The sequence below is a fragment of the Populus alba genome, chromosome 7, assembly GCF_005239225.2.
Source record: "Populus alba chromosome 7, ASM523922v2, whole genome shotgun sequence".
Classification (NCBI taxonomy): Eukaryota; Viridiplantae; Streptophyta; class Magnoliopsida; order Malpighiales; family Salicaceae; genus Populus; species Populus alba.
In genome coordinates this window covers 828085-842064 of record NC_133290.1, presented here as the reverse complement: position 1 = coordinate 842064, position 13980 = coordinate 828085, and the positions used below count along the sequence as shown (strand labels likewise).

General features: G+C 29.6%; 1 protein-coding gene across 1 annotated transcript; it reads left to right on the top strand.

Moving 5' to 3' along the window:
* Nucleotides 1-8391: 8391 nt before the first annotated feature.
* On the top strand, nt 8392-12776 carry LOC118032140 (uncharacterized). Its single transcript, XM_035036747.2, has 7 exons — nt 8392-8819; nt 9703-9802; nt 10096-10158; nt 10849-10966; nt 11412-11494; nt 11905-11966; nt 12235-12776. Exons 1-7 carry the CDS (start codon nt 8638-8640, stop codon nt 12341-12343), a joined length of 717 nt encoding a protein of 238 aa, XP_034892638.1. The 5' UTR covers nt 8392-8637; the 3' UTR covers nt 12344-12776.
* The last annotated feature ends 1204 nt before the right edge of the window (nt 12777-13980 follow it).

The window sequence follows — 13980 nt, the reverse complement described above, 5'->3', positions numbered from 1 at the left end:
GTTCTTTTATAGACCAGCTTTTCGGGGTAGTCCACGTGGCATTACCGACAATGCCAGGTTGGATTAAATTCGATAAATAATCTATTTATATAGTTTTTGATTATAATGTTTAGTCTATGATGTTAGTATTAAGGCACCGTGTGAGGGCATACGGCTACTCACATGCTCCAAGGTGTGTTCAACATTCTTCTACGCCATTTCGCTATCAAGCAACGAAGGAAAAGTTATCAGTAAGGAACGTGTAAGCATGTGATTTCTACCTTGGATTTAGGGTTTTCATTCTACTAGGCACAATTTTCTGTGATCCAAAATTTTTTTAGGTATCTAGTGTCATTAACATTTATGTGGTGTGTTGTCCTAGGATGAAGATGAAAAAAAGTGAAAAATATATTAAAATAATATATTTTTTATTTTTTAAAATTTAATTTTAATACAAGTACATCATGATTCAAAAATACAAAAAAAAGAAGTTTAAATTAAAGAAAAATCATTTTTTTAAAAAAAAATGACCACGCAGCAATTACAAACACTCCTGAACAAGCCTGTAAGTTATGAATCATTTACTAGAGTTCGATCTTGTGGACATGATTATCTCATAATAATACAATTATATATAAGCACGAGTCTCGATTGTTTCCATTTAACGTGCAGTTATAAAAAATGAATCTTATGGTGATTAATGAAATGAAAGTTCAATGATATAACAAATATTTTTTCTTTTTCATAAAATGGGAAGCAAGTAGGTTACAGACTTTGATAGGATTGGCTTTAAAGTGTATCAGAGAGTAATTTCATACTTACTTTTTGCTTTTCATAATTTTTTTCTATATAATAAAAAAGTTAATTATATTCATGTGGGGATCAAAATATAAGTATTTTATTTATAAATAGATTCATAAGTATTTTGAAAAAAAAAATCATCAGGTTTGCTAATCACTTCTCTTTGTAAATTTAATCCATTATTTTTTTTCATGTAATTAAAATAAAACCAGATTATTCAACCTAGTTGGGTCTATGATCTCAATTGCATATTTCTTTTTTTTAAAAAAAAAAACACAATTGCAACATCTAAAAATCATTTCTTACTAGAAAAAAATAGTTTGGTTACCCGACAACTCGCAGACATGGAAGCCAGTCTATAACTTTGGAAGTATGGTAATATACCAAATAAGATAAATTTATTATATTTTGGAAAGAGGGAACTATTGTTTCACGGGATCCCATTTTTGAGTTTCTATTTTCGAGTAAAAAGGGAAACTATTCAAATCTCTAATTGCGAGACTGAAATTTTTCGATTGAAGGCACTGCCATGGAGATTTACAATTAGATGTACTTGGACAATCCACTTCAGAAGCCTTGTAGTGTATGGATTTGGGATTTTGGAGGGAGTTTTTTTATGATCACAAGAAATTTACTCCCAACTACCTTGCTTGGGATATGTAGGTTTTGTTTTTTTAGGCTACATATACCATGATAGCTGGAGGTTCTTCAGCTCAAAGACTATGAAGCTGACTTGTTCATATTATTGATTTACGACCAGTTTAGGAGAGTAATTATGATTATTTTTTTATTCAAAAATATATTAAAATAATATATTTTTTTATTGTTTTTAAAAAATTATTTTTGATATCAGCGTATCAAAATGATTTAAAAATATCAAAAAAATATTAATTTAAAACAAAAAAAAAAATTCAAATTTTTTTTTAAAACACTTTTAAAACACAAAAATAAACATAACTTAACGGTGATTCAACTCGAAATTTGATCCAAGTTTAGTTTTACTATTGAATCTTTTTAGATATTAATTTAATTAAATTTGAGTAACTTATAACCTATAAGAGTTTTTGTAGGTCAACTTTAAGGAATATTTTTATATAAAAAAAACAGAAACTATATTGTTTTAGATAAAAATAATTGATCCAAGTTGTTCGATAATTTAATGACCTAGGTTCTAAACCAAATCATACCCTTTAGAAGGCATAAATAAAAATAAGGTATTTGGATAAAAGAAGACGATATTATCTCAGGCAAGGTGGTGTCGCTGCTTTGATTTGTAGCTAATTTCAAACCAAATCTAATCCCTCTTGAAAAAATCATTTGAAATGCATTTGCTAAACACATTGTCATATAATCGTTTGATTAATTTTGAAGTTAACTGAACTCACATGGCACAGAAAGGTTCCATTATTAAAGATTTTCTCTAAACAATCGTAAAAATACACTCTTTAATTAATCAGTAGGGTGCATTAGAGGGAAAAAAATATCTCTCTAAGTGCTGGATTCAAGAGTTGAATCCAGAAAATTTTAAAAAAACACAACATCTTTAAAGCCAATGGCTTCAGATTTCTCTTTGATGATTTCTACGTAAAGATGGGCAATTTGCAGCAGCTAATACAACTGTAAAGTTACTTGAATTGTATTTGGCTGCTTAATTGAAGGTCAAGTCTAAGAGACCGTTTGGTCCCAAAAAATTAAAAAAAAAAAACAAAAAATTATTAAAATTTAATACAATTTGTATTTTTTGGATTGTTTTGATATGCTAATGTTAAAAATAATTTTTAAAAAATAAAAAAAACATCATTGACATACATTTTGGTACGAAAAGTTATTTGAAAAGTAATTACACTGCCAAACATACTCTAAAACATACAACACGAAAATTAGTTAGAGAAGCAACATCTGACTTTTGCCTTATAAGGTGTTTGGAGTGCTTTTCAAAAAGCGTTTTCCGAAAAAATTTAATTTTTTTTTTTGTTTGAATTAATATAATTTTTATGTTTTCAAATTATTTTTGAATGTGCTGATCTAAAAAATAATTTTTAAAAAATAAAATAATATTATTGACATTCTTTATTCTTTTTTGAGTAAAAAATATTTTAAAAAGCAATCACAATGGAGCCTAGAAATCATGGTCCCAAAGAGAAATCTGAAGTCTTTTTAAGGTCTTTCTTCTCATGGGGTCCCGAAGAGATGTTTGCAGACCTGAGGTAAGAGCAGGGCTCAGCTTAAAAAACCATGGATTTGCTATCTCCATGCCTGGTTTGAAATGAAAGGTCTAGGTCGTGTTCAAGCTTTATTTTGTCAAAAAGCTAAATACTTTATCACTTACTTGGCCTTTTGCCAATACCTTTTTGGCTTTGGTTGAAATGAAAGGTTTTGGTCTTAGAGATTTTTTATAACAATTTCTATGATCTTGAGTGATTGTATAGAAACATAATAGATCATGTGGACCTGCCTTGCGCAAGGCTCAAATTGTTTTTCTTTTCATGAAAAATATGCTCACGTGTTGCATGTATATTTCTAAGGAGGAGGAAGATAAATATGTGACTTGGGATATAGATTTAACTGTGTCAAATAAATTGATTTTATTTTTATTAGTTATTAAAAAAATAAAAAAATGATAAAAAATAAATTAAATAAAAAATCATAATAACCTGAAAAAAAAAAATCAAAAAGAGAACAACGATGTAACTCAATTCTCAATCCATAAATACAAAAATATTAAATTAGGTAAAAACTTACCTAAAAAATTAGTCTGTGTCAATTGGAGTTAGCATGACATACTTGTAACCCAAGAATTAAGGTCGAGTCGACCTAAGTTATCCACCAAACTCGTAACCTAGGTCATGTGAGATCGTGATAACCCAATAGACAAAAAATAAAAAAAAAAAAAAACCCATTAAAAAAAATAAATGGAAAACCCATATTAACTTTTCAAACTCGTAACTTGAATTAATAACTAAAAGCACTTTATCTAGAAAAATCATGAAACTCAATTCTTAATTAATTAAATGTTGAAGGATGAAATTTAAAAAATAATTTTAATTATATAGAAGAATTTAGAAAAATAGCAATTAAAAGAATGGGGATCAAAATTAAAACACAAAAAATATATATTTTTAATTGAAGGGTGAAATTGGAAAAGAAAAATCAATTTAATAGAAAGACAAAAGAATCAAAAGAATGAGGATCAAAATTGAAATAAGAAATACAAATTAATTTTTTATTAAACGATGAAACTGGAAAAAAAAATCAATTTAACAAAATGCACCAAAAAGAATAATAAAAAAATAAGGATCAAATTGAAAAAAAATGGTATATTCCAAATTAAGATTGAATAATGAAATTGAAAACAAATCAAAGTTTTACAAAAAGATCAAAAACAAAATCTAGAAAATAAAAGAATAAAAATCAAATTGAAAATCTTCATAAATAAAATGACAACTTTAAAATTTTGCAAGGAGAATGTGAATTTTAAAAAGAAGAGAGAGAAAAGCATCATTAGTGATAAAACTTGCCCCCAAAAACCACAGGCGTAACCTTATATGGAAAAGAACACAACTACACTTTTAATAACACGGCATAAAGTAGGTTTTGGCTTATAGGAGACACATGACAACAACTTTTTATTTTTTATTTTTTTTTTATTTTTATATTTATTTAAAGACCAAAATTTTCCTACAATGACATGAGATAAAAAAAAAAAAAAACATTGTGAAAAGATGAAAAAACCCATTAACACTAATTTTATTATTATTATTGCTTTAAAAGGCATTTTGGTTGTTTCATTGTGGTATTTATTTTTTATTATTTTTTTTATATTTAGTTAAATATCAAATTTTTCCCACTGACTGATAATAACAAAAAAATCATTGTGAAAAATATAAAAATGTCATTTGACACCAGTGTTTTTTGTTGCTTTCAAGGATATTTTGGTTCTCTCTCTCTCTCTCTCTCTCTCTATATATATATATATATATATATATATATATATATATTTTGTGATATATCAAATTGTCCCCTACATGATAATAAAAAAGAAAGCATTGTAAAAATACAAAAAATAAAATGCTTCTTAACACTAAACAATAATTTTAATTTTTTTTGCATTCGGTAGTATTTTGGTCTATTCACTATAATTTTGAAATAGAAGTAAATTTATTTTTTTCTAATCATTTTAGTTATAATTAATAAGTCTTGTGAAAAGATTTTAATGCCTACAATAACCATTTTAAGTCTTTTTTATTCCTCGTGGAAAGGGCAAAGCCATGAAAACACTATATTCAATGAACAGTGTTTTCTTTCATTTTAGCTTTTGTTAACTTTTTTTTTTTAAAAAAAAAAGTTAAAAAAAAAAAATTTAGGGTTAATCTTCCAAGCCAAATTAATTCTCTAATGAAGTTTAATAAATACGCTAAAGATTGCTATTTCAAACCTAAACAAGGTTCATAAATGTCAAAGAAAATGAATCGTCGACGCAATTAATAATAAAAACAAAACATAAATGCTCACATGAGCTTTCATTCATTCATTCATTCATATTAGCTATTTCCCTATCAGACAATGATTGCATATATTTTCTAAGATTTTTTTTTGGCATTGCCCAATCTATTGAAAGTGAATTGACCGAAAGGCAAATATCTAAGAGTGAATTATTATTTATTCCTTTTATTTCTTTCTTAATCCTTTTTTGTTCTAATAAATAAGATTAAACGGCAATCAATGGAAATAACATATTTTTATTCTTAAAGGAGAAGAAAAAAACCATCACAATAACATGCTAATCATTCAATATATATACTCTTGTGTGTTTGGTATTGAGGTTGTTATTGTGGTTGTAGTTTTTAAAAAAATTATTTTATAAAATATATTTTTAGTTGAAGTTGGTTTGGAAAAATATATATTTAGTTAAAACTATGGTTGAAATTGAGGTTGAATAAAAAATAGTTTAATGTTTTTGGTTAAAACAATGCTTTTTCAAATTGAGGTTATAAAATAATTAAATATATATATATATATTAATAATTTTTAATTTAAATATTGTAGATTTAACTATTGTTATTATATCATGAAATAATAATATTGATATCAAATATTTTTTATTATTTCATTAAACTTTGTGCAATGTTATTGCGTCCGAAATCTATCTAACAAGGACTATATTTTCCATGGTTTCTTAAGCGCGCAAAAGCAAAAACTGAATTTTTTTTATGTCATCAAGTGATCTCCTTCTAATTTTTCAAATAAAACACAATTAAAATAAAAATAAAAACTAATTTTTTTTTAACTGAGTCAGACCCGGCAATAACATAATTAGAATTGTGATCAAATTCCGCAAATGCTACGTCATCATGTGATATTTTTTTAATTTATGTAGTGTTATTAAATACTAATTTTTCGAGTAAAACACAATAAAAAAAATTACCGGGTCAGATGCAGTCCAATAAATAGTTGAAACACTGTTCACGTGAATAGTGCCAAGTGAATCAGCACTGTTCACTTCAAGAGTGAATAGTGCCCAGGTGAATTAATTTCACCTAGGCACTAGACACGGCCGCGTGAGAAGCAGCTGAGAGATGCTTCTAACGAATCAACAGTTGTAACGGGCCCCATATATACAATAATGTGAGTTTTATTGTTACCAAACATATTGTTTACACAATTTACTTTAAAAACAGCCGCATAACCTCTAAGTGTGATTGTGCTTTAAAAACAGCCGCAGTGTTGTTGCGTTTCAAAGTGTTTTTTACTTGAAAATATATCAAAATAATATTTTTTATTTTTTAAAAAATTATTTATGATATCAATACATTAAAATAATATAAAAAATCAAGAAAAATATTAATTTGAAATAGAAAAAAATATTATTTTTTTTAAAATATTTTTAAAACAGGATAAAATAAAAAAGTTTGTTTTTTTCTATTTGGTTAAGGGAAATAGCAGGAGACCTCCCCCCTCTAGCCTACCCCAAACAAGTACAAGAGAAATCACTTTCCTCTGTGAGCATCTATCTAGTGCAAGGACCACTCTAAGGAATCCATAGTTACTTCTTTCTGGACACGAACAGACACCATGTCCATGTGTTCATGATTGTTAAAGCCCCATTTGTCTCCTGTCAAATCTTCCAATCTCGTACATCTTGTCTGGACAATTCTCTTCCTGAAGTGACCCTAATGGACACAAGCCTTGATTTCCAGTCTCTACGAATTGAAATCTTTCTTGTTAAATGATGTGAGGTTTCTTGTATGCAAAAAGTCTTTGAAATCATTCCCAAATCCCATGTCAGGAAAGACTCTCTACTCATTTGATTTGTAAAAAAACTAGGAGAAATTCCACTAGGGTTAGCCCGAGAATACTTTTTATTTTCATATAAAAAAAAAAAAAATTGTTCTAAAATGTTACATGTATATTGTTGTTGATCCTCTTTACTTGTAAGAACATGGTTTTTAAAGTTTCGGGTTTAAAAATAAAAATATATTATTTTGATATATTTTCAAGTAAAAATATTTTAAAAAATAACTATAAACAAACTCTCAAACACGCTATTAATTAATTGATGATGAGTGGAATGCTATTCATAATATTATTTTTTTATTTAAATTAAAGAAAAATAATTATGGGAAAAATGGTTGTCTCTTACCCATTCTAAACTTTGACCTCATTAATGAATTTATGGTATATTATTATTATTATCCTTAACACCATCCATATGACTTCAAGTTGACTCTTCTATTGTTGTTTTTTACTTTCAAATTATTGTGTTCTATCATTTTCAAGTTAAAATGTTGAGACTCGAAAATGTCTGAATTAACAACTTAATTATGCTGAGACTTGCTAACAATTGAGTAATCAATTTGGAAGGAGAGCCATTATTATTTTAATATATATATATATATATATATATATATATATTTGATTGAAAGGATAGAGATAGAGATATAAACAGGCAAATTGTATTATACTATTGTTTTTGCTTAAAAAATTACTTTGTTTGGTCTATTTAACAGCAAAATTATATTATTTACAAAAAAATATAGTATTAAAAAGTTATATTTGTTGATTGACATAAAAAAAAAAGTACAAATGCCTAAAATCTGCCTTCAAGATTGATAGAAAAAAATTATTTATTAATTTAAAACAATTAAGAATGATGCACTATTTTGTTATTATTATATTTTTTATGAAGAAGAATTACGTGTGATTAGACTAACAAAGATGTCTAAATATTATCTCTCATAACATAATTTTCCATTTAAACACATTTTCACATAAAACATTTCCATTGTTTATTTATTTATTAAATTTGATTTCATAACTCAAAATAATAAAATCATGAAACCCCTTAAAAATAGAAATCCAACTCCTTTCCTTAAATCCCAAAAAAATTCCTAAAATCATAAAACCCAAAACTGGAATTAACCATAAAATCAAATTACCATAATTAAATACAAACAATTCATAATGACACAAAGGGCAGATTAGTCCTTCACCTAATCCACATCCACCTTCTCTTCCTACACTATAAAAAATTAAAAATACACTCCAATTTCCCCCTTTTTTAGTAAAAAATCCTTTATTTTCCTCTTCAGTCCTCCCAACCTTCAAAAATAAAAAATAAAAATAAAAAAAACCCTTCCCCTCTGAATTCCGTACACCTCCCCTCTACCCTCTCTTAATTTCTCTAGAATTTCATTTTGAATAGAGTTCCCTTCAGTCAAGAACACACTCTGTATATAGATATACATAAAAAGATTGAATCTTTTTTTTTTCTTTTTAATAAAGATTCAATCCTTTTTTTTCTTTTTTCTTTTTGTATAGACAGTTAGAAAATAAACTTTGGAAAAATATTGTCTTTCAATGGCAAACCCATCTGGGACAAATAATCAAGATGGAAATCAAGCTCCTTCTTCATTCAATGGAAACAATCCAAGTAATGGTAATTCGGACCCTCCTTCTGGTTCTTCTTTGAAGCACAATCCTGGTATATCAACCGACTGGACTTTTGAAGAACAGACAATTCTTGAAGAGGGATTGGTAGAGTAAGTTTTTTTGCCTTTTGGGTTTTTCTTGTTTTGAATTTTGATGATTTTTTTGGAAGGTTTCTAGAATTTAATGTTTTTTTTTTTTGTTATTTGAGAATCTTTCTTGGTTTGTATATTGGTTTCTTTGGAATCGAGGGCTGATGAGTTTTTGATTATTCGATAAATTATTGTTTGGTGAATTGCAGCTGGAGTTGAAATTTGAATTCTTTTTGGTGTTTGTAGGATTTGTTCTTGTTGGATTATTTGGTATTGCCGACAATTCTGCAGTAGTTATAGTTAATGTAACTAACTAGACTAAAATGAGTTTCTAATGAAAGTCTTAGCATGGATTGTTGCTGAATAATTTGTTGAAATATGATTTCTTACAAAATTAAAGCATTCCAACTCAATTTTTCAATGAATTTTCGGTAGGTAATCTCTTACATTCGCTGTGAACCAAAGTTTCGCTATCAAGTTAAGTTTCAGATAAGGAATCTTTTCTCTGTGAGGTAATCAAGTTGCAGTCTTAAACAGCATAATGTTGTTTATATCATATTCTGAAGCAGAACATTATTAACCAAGTCACTTGTTTTTCCCTCACTCCACTCTCTGCGGTCTAGATTTTTCACAAAATTAAAGCACTCCAATTCAACTTTTCAATTAAGTTTTGGTAGGTAGTCGCTTACATTCGTTCCGAACTGAGTTTTAGCTATTGAGTTAAGTTTCACATAAGAAATCTTTTCTCTGTGAGGTAATCAACTTGCAGTCTTACACAGCATAATGATGTTTATATCAGTAATTTACTGGAAAAAAAAATAAAGATAATGAAATTCAATTTCTTTAACCTAGTACTGGTTCACAATTGATTAATCTAAAACCTGATTTTCCTTATGTCCCACAGTTTTGCAGAGGAAACAAACGTAGTACGTTATGCAAAGATAGCTATGAATCTACCAAACAAGACAGTCCGAGATGTAGCTTTGCGTTGCAGATGGATGAATGTAAGTTCTCTTAGTCTAATATCTTTCTACATGAAGCCTTTGCTAAATTGTTAGCATCAAGACTTTTGTTAGTAAGATTGCCAAAACTTGCTAATTCTGTAGTTAAATGATCAATCAACCAATGAACGATTTATATTTGGAACAGTGCATATCTGGTTTACCAGAGACAGCTTGGAAAATAAATCACTTGGTGGTTCATTTTGTAGCTTTACTTTATTGCTAATTATATTTTTTATATGATGTATCTGTTGGCTGTGAGTCAAAACTACAAACTGATTTATTTCTTTGTCCAGAAAAAGGAACAGAGCAAGCGAAGGAAGGAAGATAATCTAGCACGTAGAAGTAGAGATAAAAAGGTTTGATGTCTTTTATTTTGTGGCGAATCTCTTCTGTTGGAGTTGCTCTAATTTTTTTTTAAATTATGGTACATCCTGTTGAATTAGCACACGCATTTAACTGGGGGTTTAAACACATTAATTTCTTCTGTATTGTTTGTTTATTGTGTAAATTTAGTGTCGTTTACTTAATTGGGTGGTCCTGTGTATTGAACTGAAGGTTTACTGCTCAGGCCATAGTTGTGTCACATGCAGGGTGTTAAAAACCCAGCTGTGGGCCATAGTTTGTTCACCATAACACTGAGATAGTTTCTCATTCAGACCTGTACTGTTGTCAACCTGCAGGATTTACCAGACAAGTGAGAAATACAGGCTTGTAAATGATAAATCTGATAAGGATGGGCATGAAATTGGCACAATTCATACAGAAGCTTTTAGATTGTGTTCTCAACCTTTTCAAAGGAAAATATGCTTTAGAGTGCCTATAGTTTCATTTAATTGGCATAACTAAATTTCTAATGTATGAAACTGGTGATTGCCAAACAATTTGGCATTTATGGTTTCAAAGACAATACCTTTTCTGACACATAATAACTTGTGGCGTCACACAGTACATAACAATACACAACGTGTAGCGAGAATCTTTAAAAGTGATTTGGTTTCTTGGAATGTACAATGCTTATGTTATATATTCTGCTTTCTTCTTCACAGGAAAGACATGGTGATCCTTCTGCAAAGACTTCTAACTTCATGGCTGCCCGCCCCAGTGTTTCTCCATTTGCAACTCCAATGATGCCACTGGAAAGTGAAGAAGGCATCTCATATGATGGTGAGGGTTTATTCCAAACAGTTTTGGAAACGCATCCTTTTCCTTTTCTTTTTTTTAAACTTTATCTGCTTATCCTTGTTACTTCAATTTGCCAGCTTTAACACCCATTTTTTCCTTTCCCTTCCACCCCACATCTGGTGCCCGCAAAATATATATTATTTTGTATTTTGTATTTATGCTTAACTTAAAATTTGATTTGACTTGCACTGGGATCCCCTAATACCTTTAAATTTCTGAACTCCTACCAAACATCCTTAACACATTCTGCAGCCCCTTAAATTTTACACCCTTAATATTTTACTTTCAAAATATAAAATTTTGAACTCCTATCAACAAAGCCTTAGTTTTTCCAGACATCTTATGTTAGTTGTGTTAATACTGTAGTATTTTTAACCCTTTGGTTACCGTCCTGTTACATTAAAGAGCTATGATTTGCCCCTTGCAGCAATTGGTGGAATTACAGGAGAGCTTCTTAAGCAAAATGCACAGATTCTAAATCAAATTTCTGCAAACCTTGCAAGTTTTCAGGTTAATACTTGTGTCATGATCTCATTATTTCACATTATTCGTTTACTGAATTTAGAGTTAGGAAAGTGTTTATGCAGTATGATATGGGTCTCCTTCCAACACATCCTTTTCACTTAGATGAGTATATATGGTGCGATTATCTGATGAATGCAATTTTATATTTTGTATAATCTGTCAATAACTTGATGCATGAAACAAATGATTTGAATGGGTTTGACTAGATGCATTGTTTGCCTTTACTCTCGCTCTCTTCCTCTCTCCCTCTCTTCCTCGTGTATGTGTTACTCAAACAACATCTCTTACTGTTTGCATGTGATATTTTTTACGAGTGCTCTTTTATTGCAAGTCTCCCTTTGTGCATTTTGGTGGCCATCAACTGAAATTGCGTTCGTTTATTGTCATCTTTTCAGATACAGGAGAACTTCAATCTTCTCCGCCAAACGCGTGACAACATCCGCAAAATTATGAACCAGTATGTTTTTAGTTCTTCATTTTTTTATCACGTAGATTTTATGATGGCTTAATACTGTATATTTCTTCGCTCTTTTTTCCCTGCTTGGGTGCATAAAAGCATTCATTTGCTTATGCTCCATATAGTCTTCTATCAAATCAATTGAAATCTCAATTACGTACAGATATGATTAAAGGTGTTAGGTTAGAGTCTAAGACTGATATAGTTAGGATGAAAGGAGTTTTTTTTTCCCCAGATAGAATCCCTGTTGATTTCGTTTTATTTGCAGGATGAATGATGTGCCAGAACTAATGAAGCAGATGCCACCACTTCCAGTCAAGTTGAACGATGATCTAGCTGACACCATCCTTCTGCCTCCAAACCTTCCTAGGCCATAGTCATCTTCAGTCTGTTCACAAGGCATGATCAAACCTTCTAATGCAAGCATCAATCTGCCTGTAGAAAATAACTGCCACCAAGCTGACCATCATTTTCCAATGTGAAATGCCCTCCTAGTTCAGCATGCCATTAACTGCAATGGCTTCTAGTGTTTTTTTTTTTTTTTAAAAGAAAAAAACTCCCCCCCTAGTATATTTCTACTTCGATGTAGTTTATGTCTAGAAAGCAGGGAATGAAGAATAATAATAACTAGTGTTGGATGTCATTAGCTGTCTTGATGAAAAATTTGTGCCTTTACCTTCTGATTAGTGTTGTGCTAAGTAGATATTAAGGCGCTTTCTTTGTGACATGAAAACTCCAGGGAAGTTTGTGGAGTTTGGGGGCGTAATTTAGATAATCTTCTGTCGCAAGGAACTGTTTTTTCTTCTTCTTCTTCTTTTCTTTTGTTAAAACTTCTTTTGGGCTTCATGGATCAAGCTATCACTGTAGTTGTTATAGCCCTAGAGGAGCAACAAGAGGCAATTATGGCTCATCCTTGAAATAGTTCTCAGTCATGTCTCAGATTTTCATTCGAATTCAATTCCATTTTATCCCTTTCTTCACCAACAAAGCAAGTCAATTGCCTTGTTTCAATTGTAACTGCAAACTTGTCTGAGAGGGTTGAATTTTGTGTAATTAGTGTTGTGGTGGTGATGCGATAAAAGTTCAAAATAGTATAAAAAGGTTGTATAATGCTTCTATGATTAATACAAAAGATGGAGATGAAAGAAACATCTCTCTCTATATTTGTTTCAAAGGACAACAATTCATTTTAAAATTATTTTAAATTTAGATTTATTTTATGTTCTAATCTCTTCAACTAAACATATTTTTATTTTTATTTTTATACTCCATGCCCTAGCAGGGGGGTTGTCGCTACTCCAACACAAAAGCTAAAATGATCTCTACTATATTACATGTATTTTCTACCGTGTAATACATTCATTTGACTTTCACTAAAAAATTGCTACTCTCTAGAAAATGACCAGAAACTACTCGGAAAGTAGCCGAGATGCTAGCTAATGAAATATTCCTATCCTTCATCATTCACTGAGATTGATTTTTTGGACTCATAGTGGGATGAATTGGCAACCATTTTGCTTTGATTAAGCTAAATTCCATCTTCTCTTAGTGCATAAAAAAAAATCATTACACTTTCAGCTTTGGAGAGTATCCGACATGCATCGATTTTCAGCTATTAAATTGATGTAGGTTTTCTACGTAGTTGTAACATATTTAGTTTTCTTTTTCCCCTCAAGAAGGACACTTGAAGTTACTTAAGAAATAAGAGCCAACTTTCCTTGATAAAAAAACGGACACAATAATACTCTGAACGTCAGCACCAAGATAAAGAGAGAGACTATGTCTGCCTCTATAACGTAACGTAACTTAGCATAGATGCAATTAATACAAAATGAGGAGGTATTTTTCCCTTAAGAAACTGTGCATGTCATAACTAGCGTAAAGGGATAGATTTGGACCATCTTATACTCCAATCTTGTATCCACTATGCTATTTATTACTCGTGAAGTTGAGTATCTGCTTATGAAGTTGAGTATCTTAGGTAAAGTTATTAATCACGACTTGACTTGTGATC

Coding starts and splice junctions, on each gene's coding strand:
- LOC118032140 (XM_035036747.2), top strand. CDS start 8,638: ATGGCAAACCCATCTGGGACAAATAATCAAGATGGAAATCAAGCTCCT. Junction 8,820..9,702: donor CTTGAAGAGGGATTGGTAGA/GTAAGTTTTTTT, acceptor TATGTCCCACAG/TTTTGCAGAGGAAACAAACG. Junction 10,967..11,411: donor AGAAGGCATCTCATATGATG/GTGAGGGTTTAT, acceptor TGCCCCTTGCAG/CAATTGGTGGAATTACAGGA.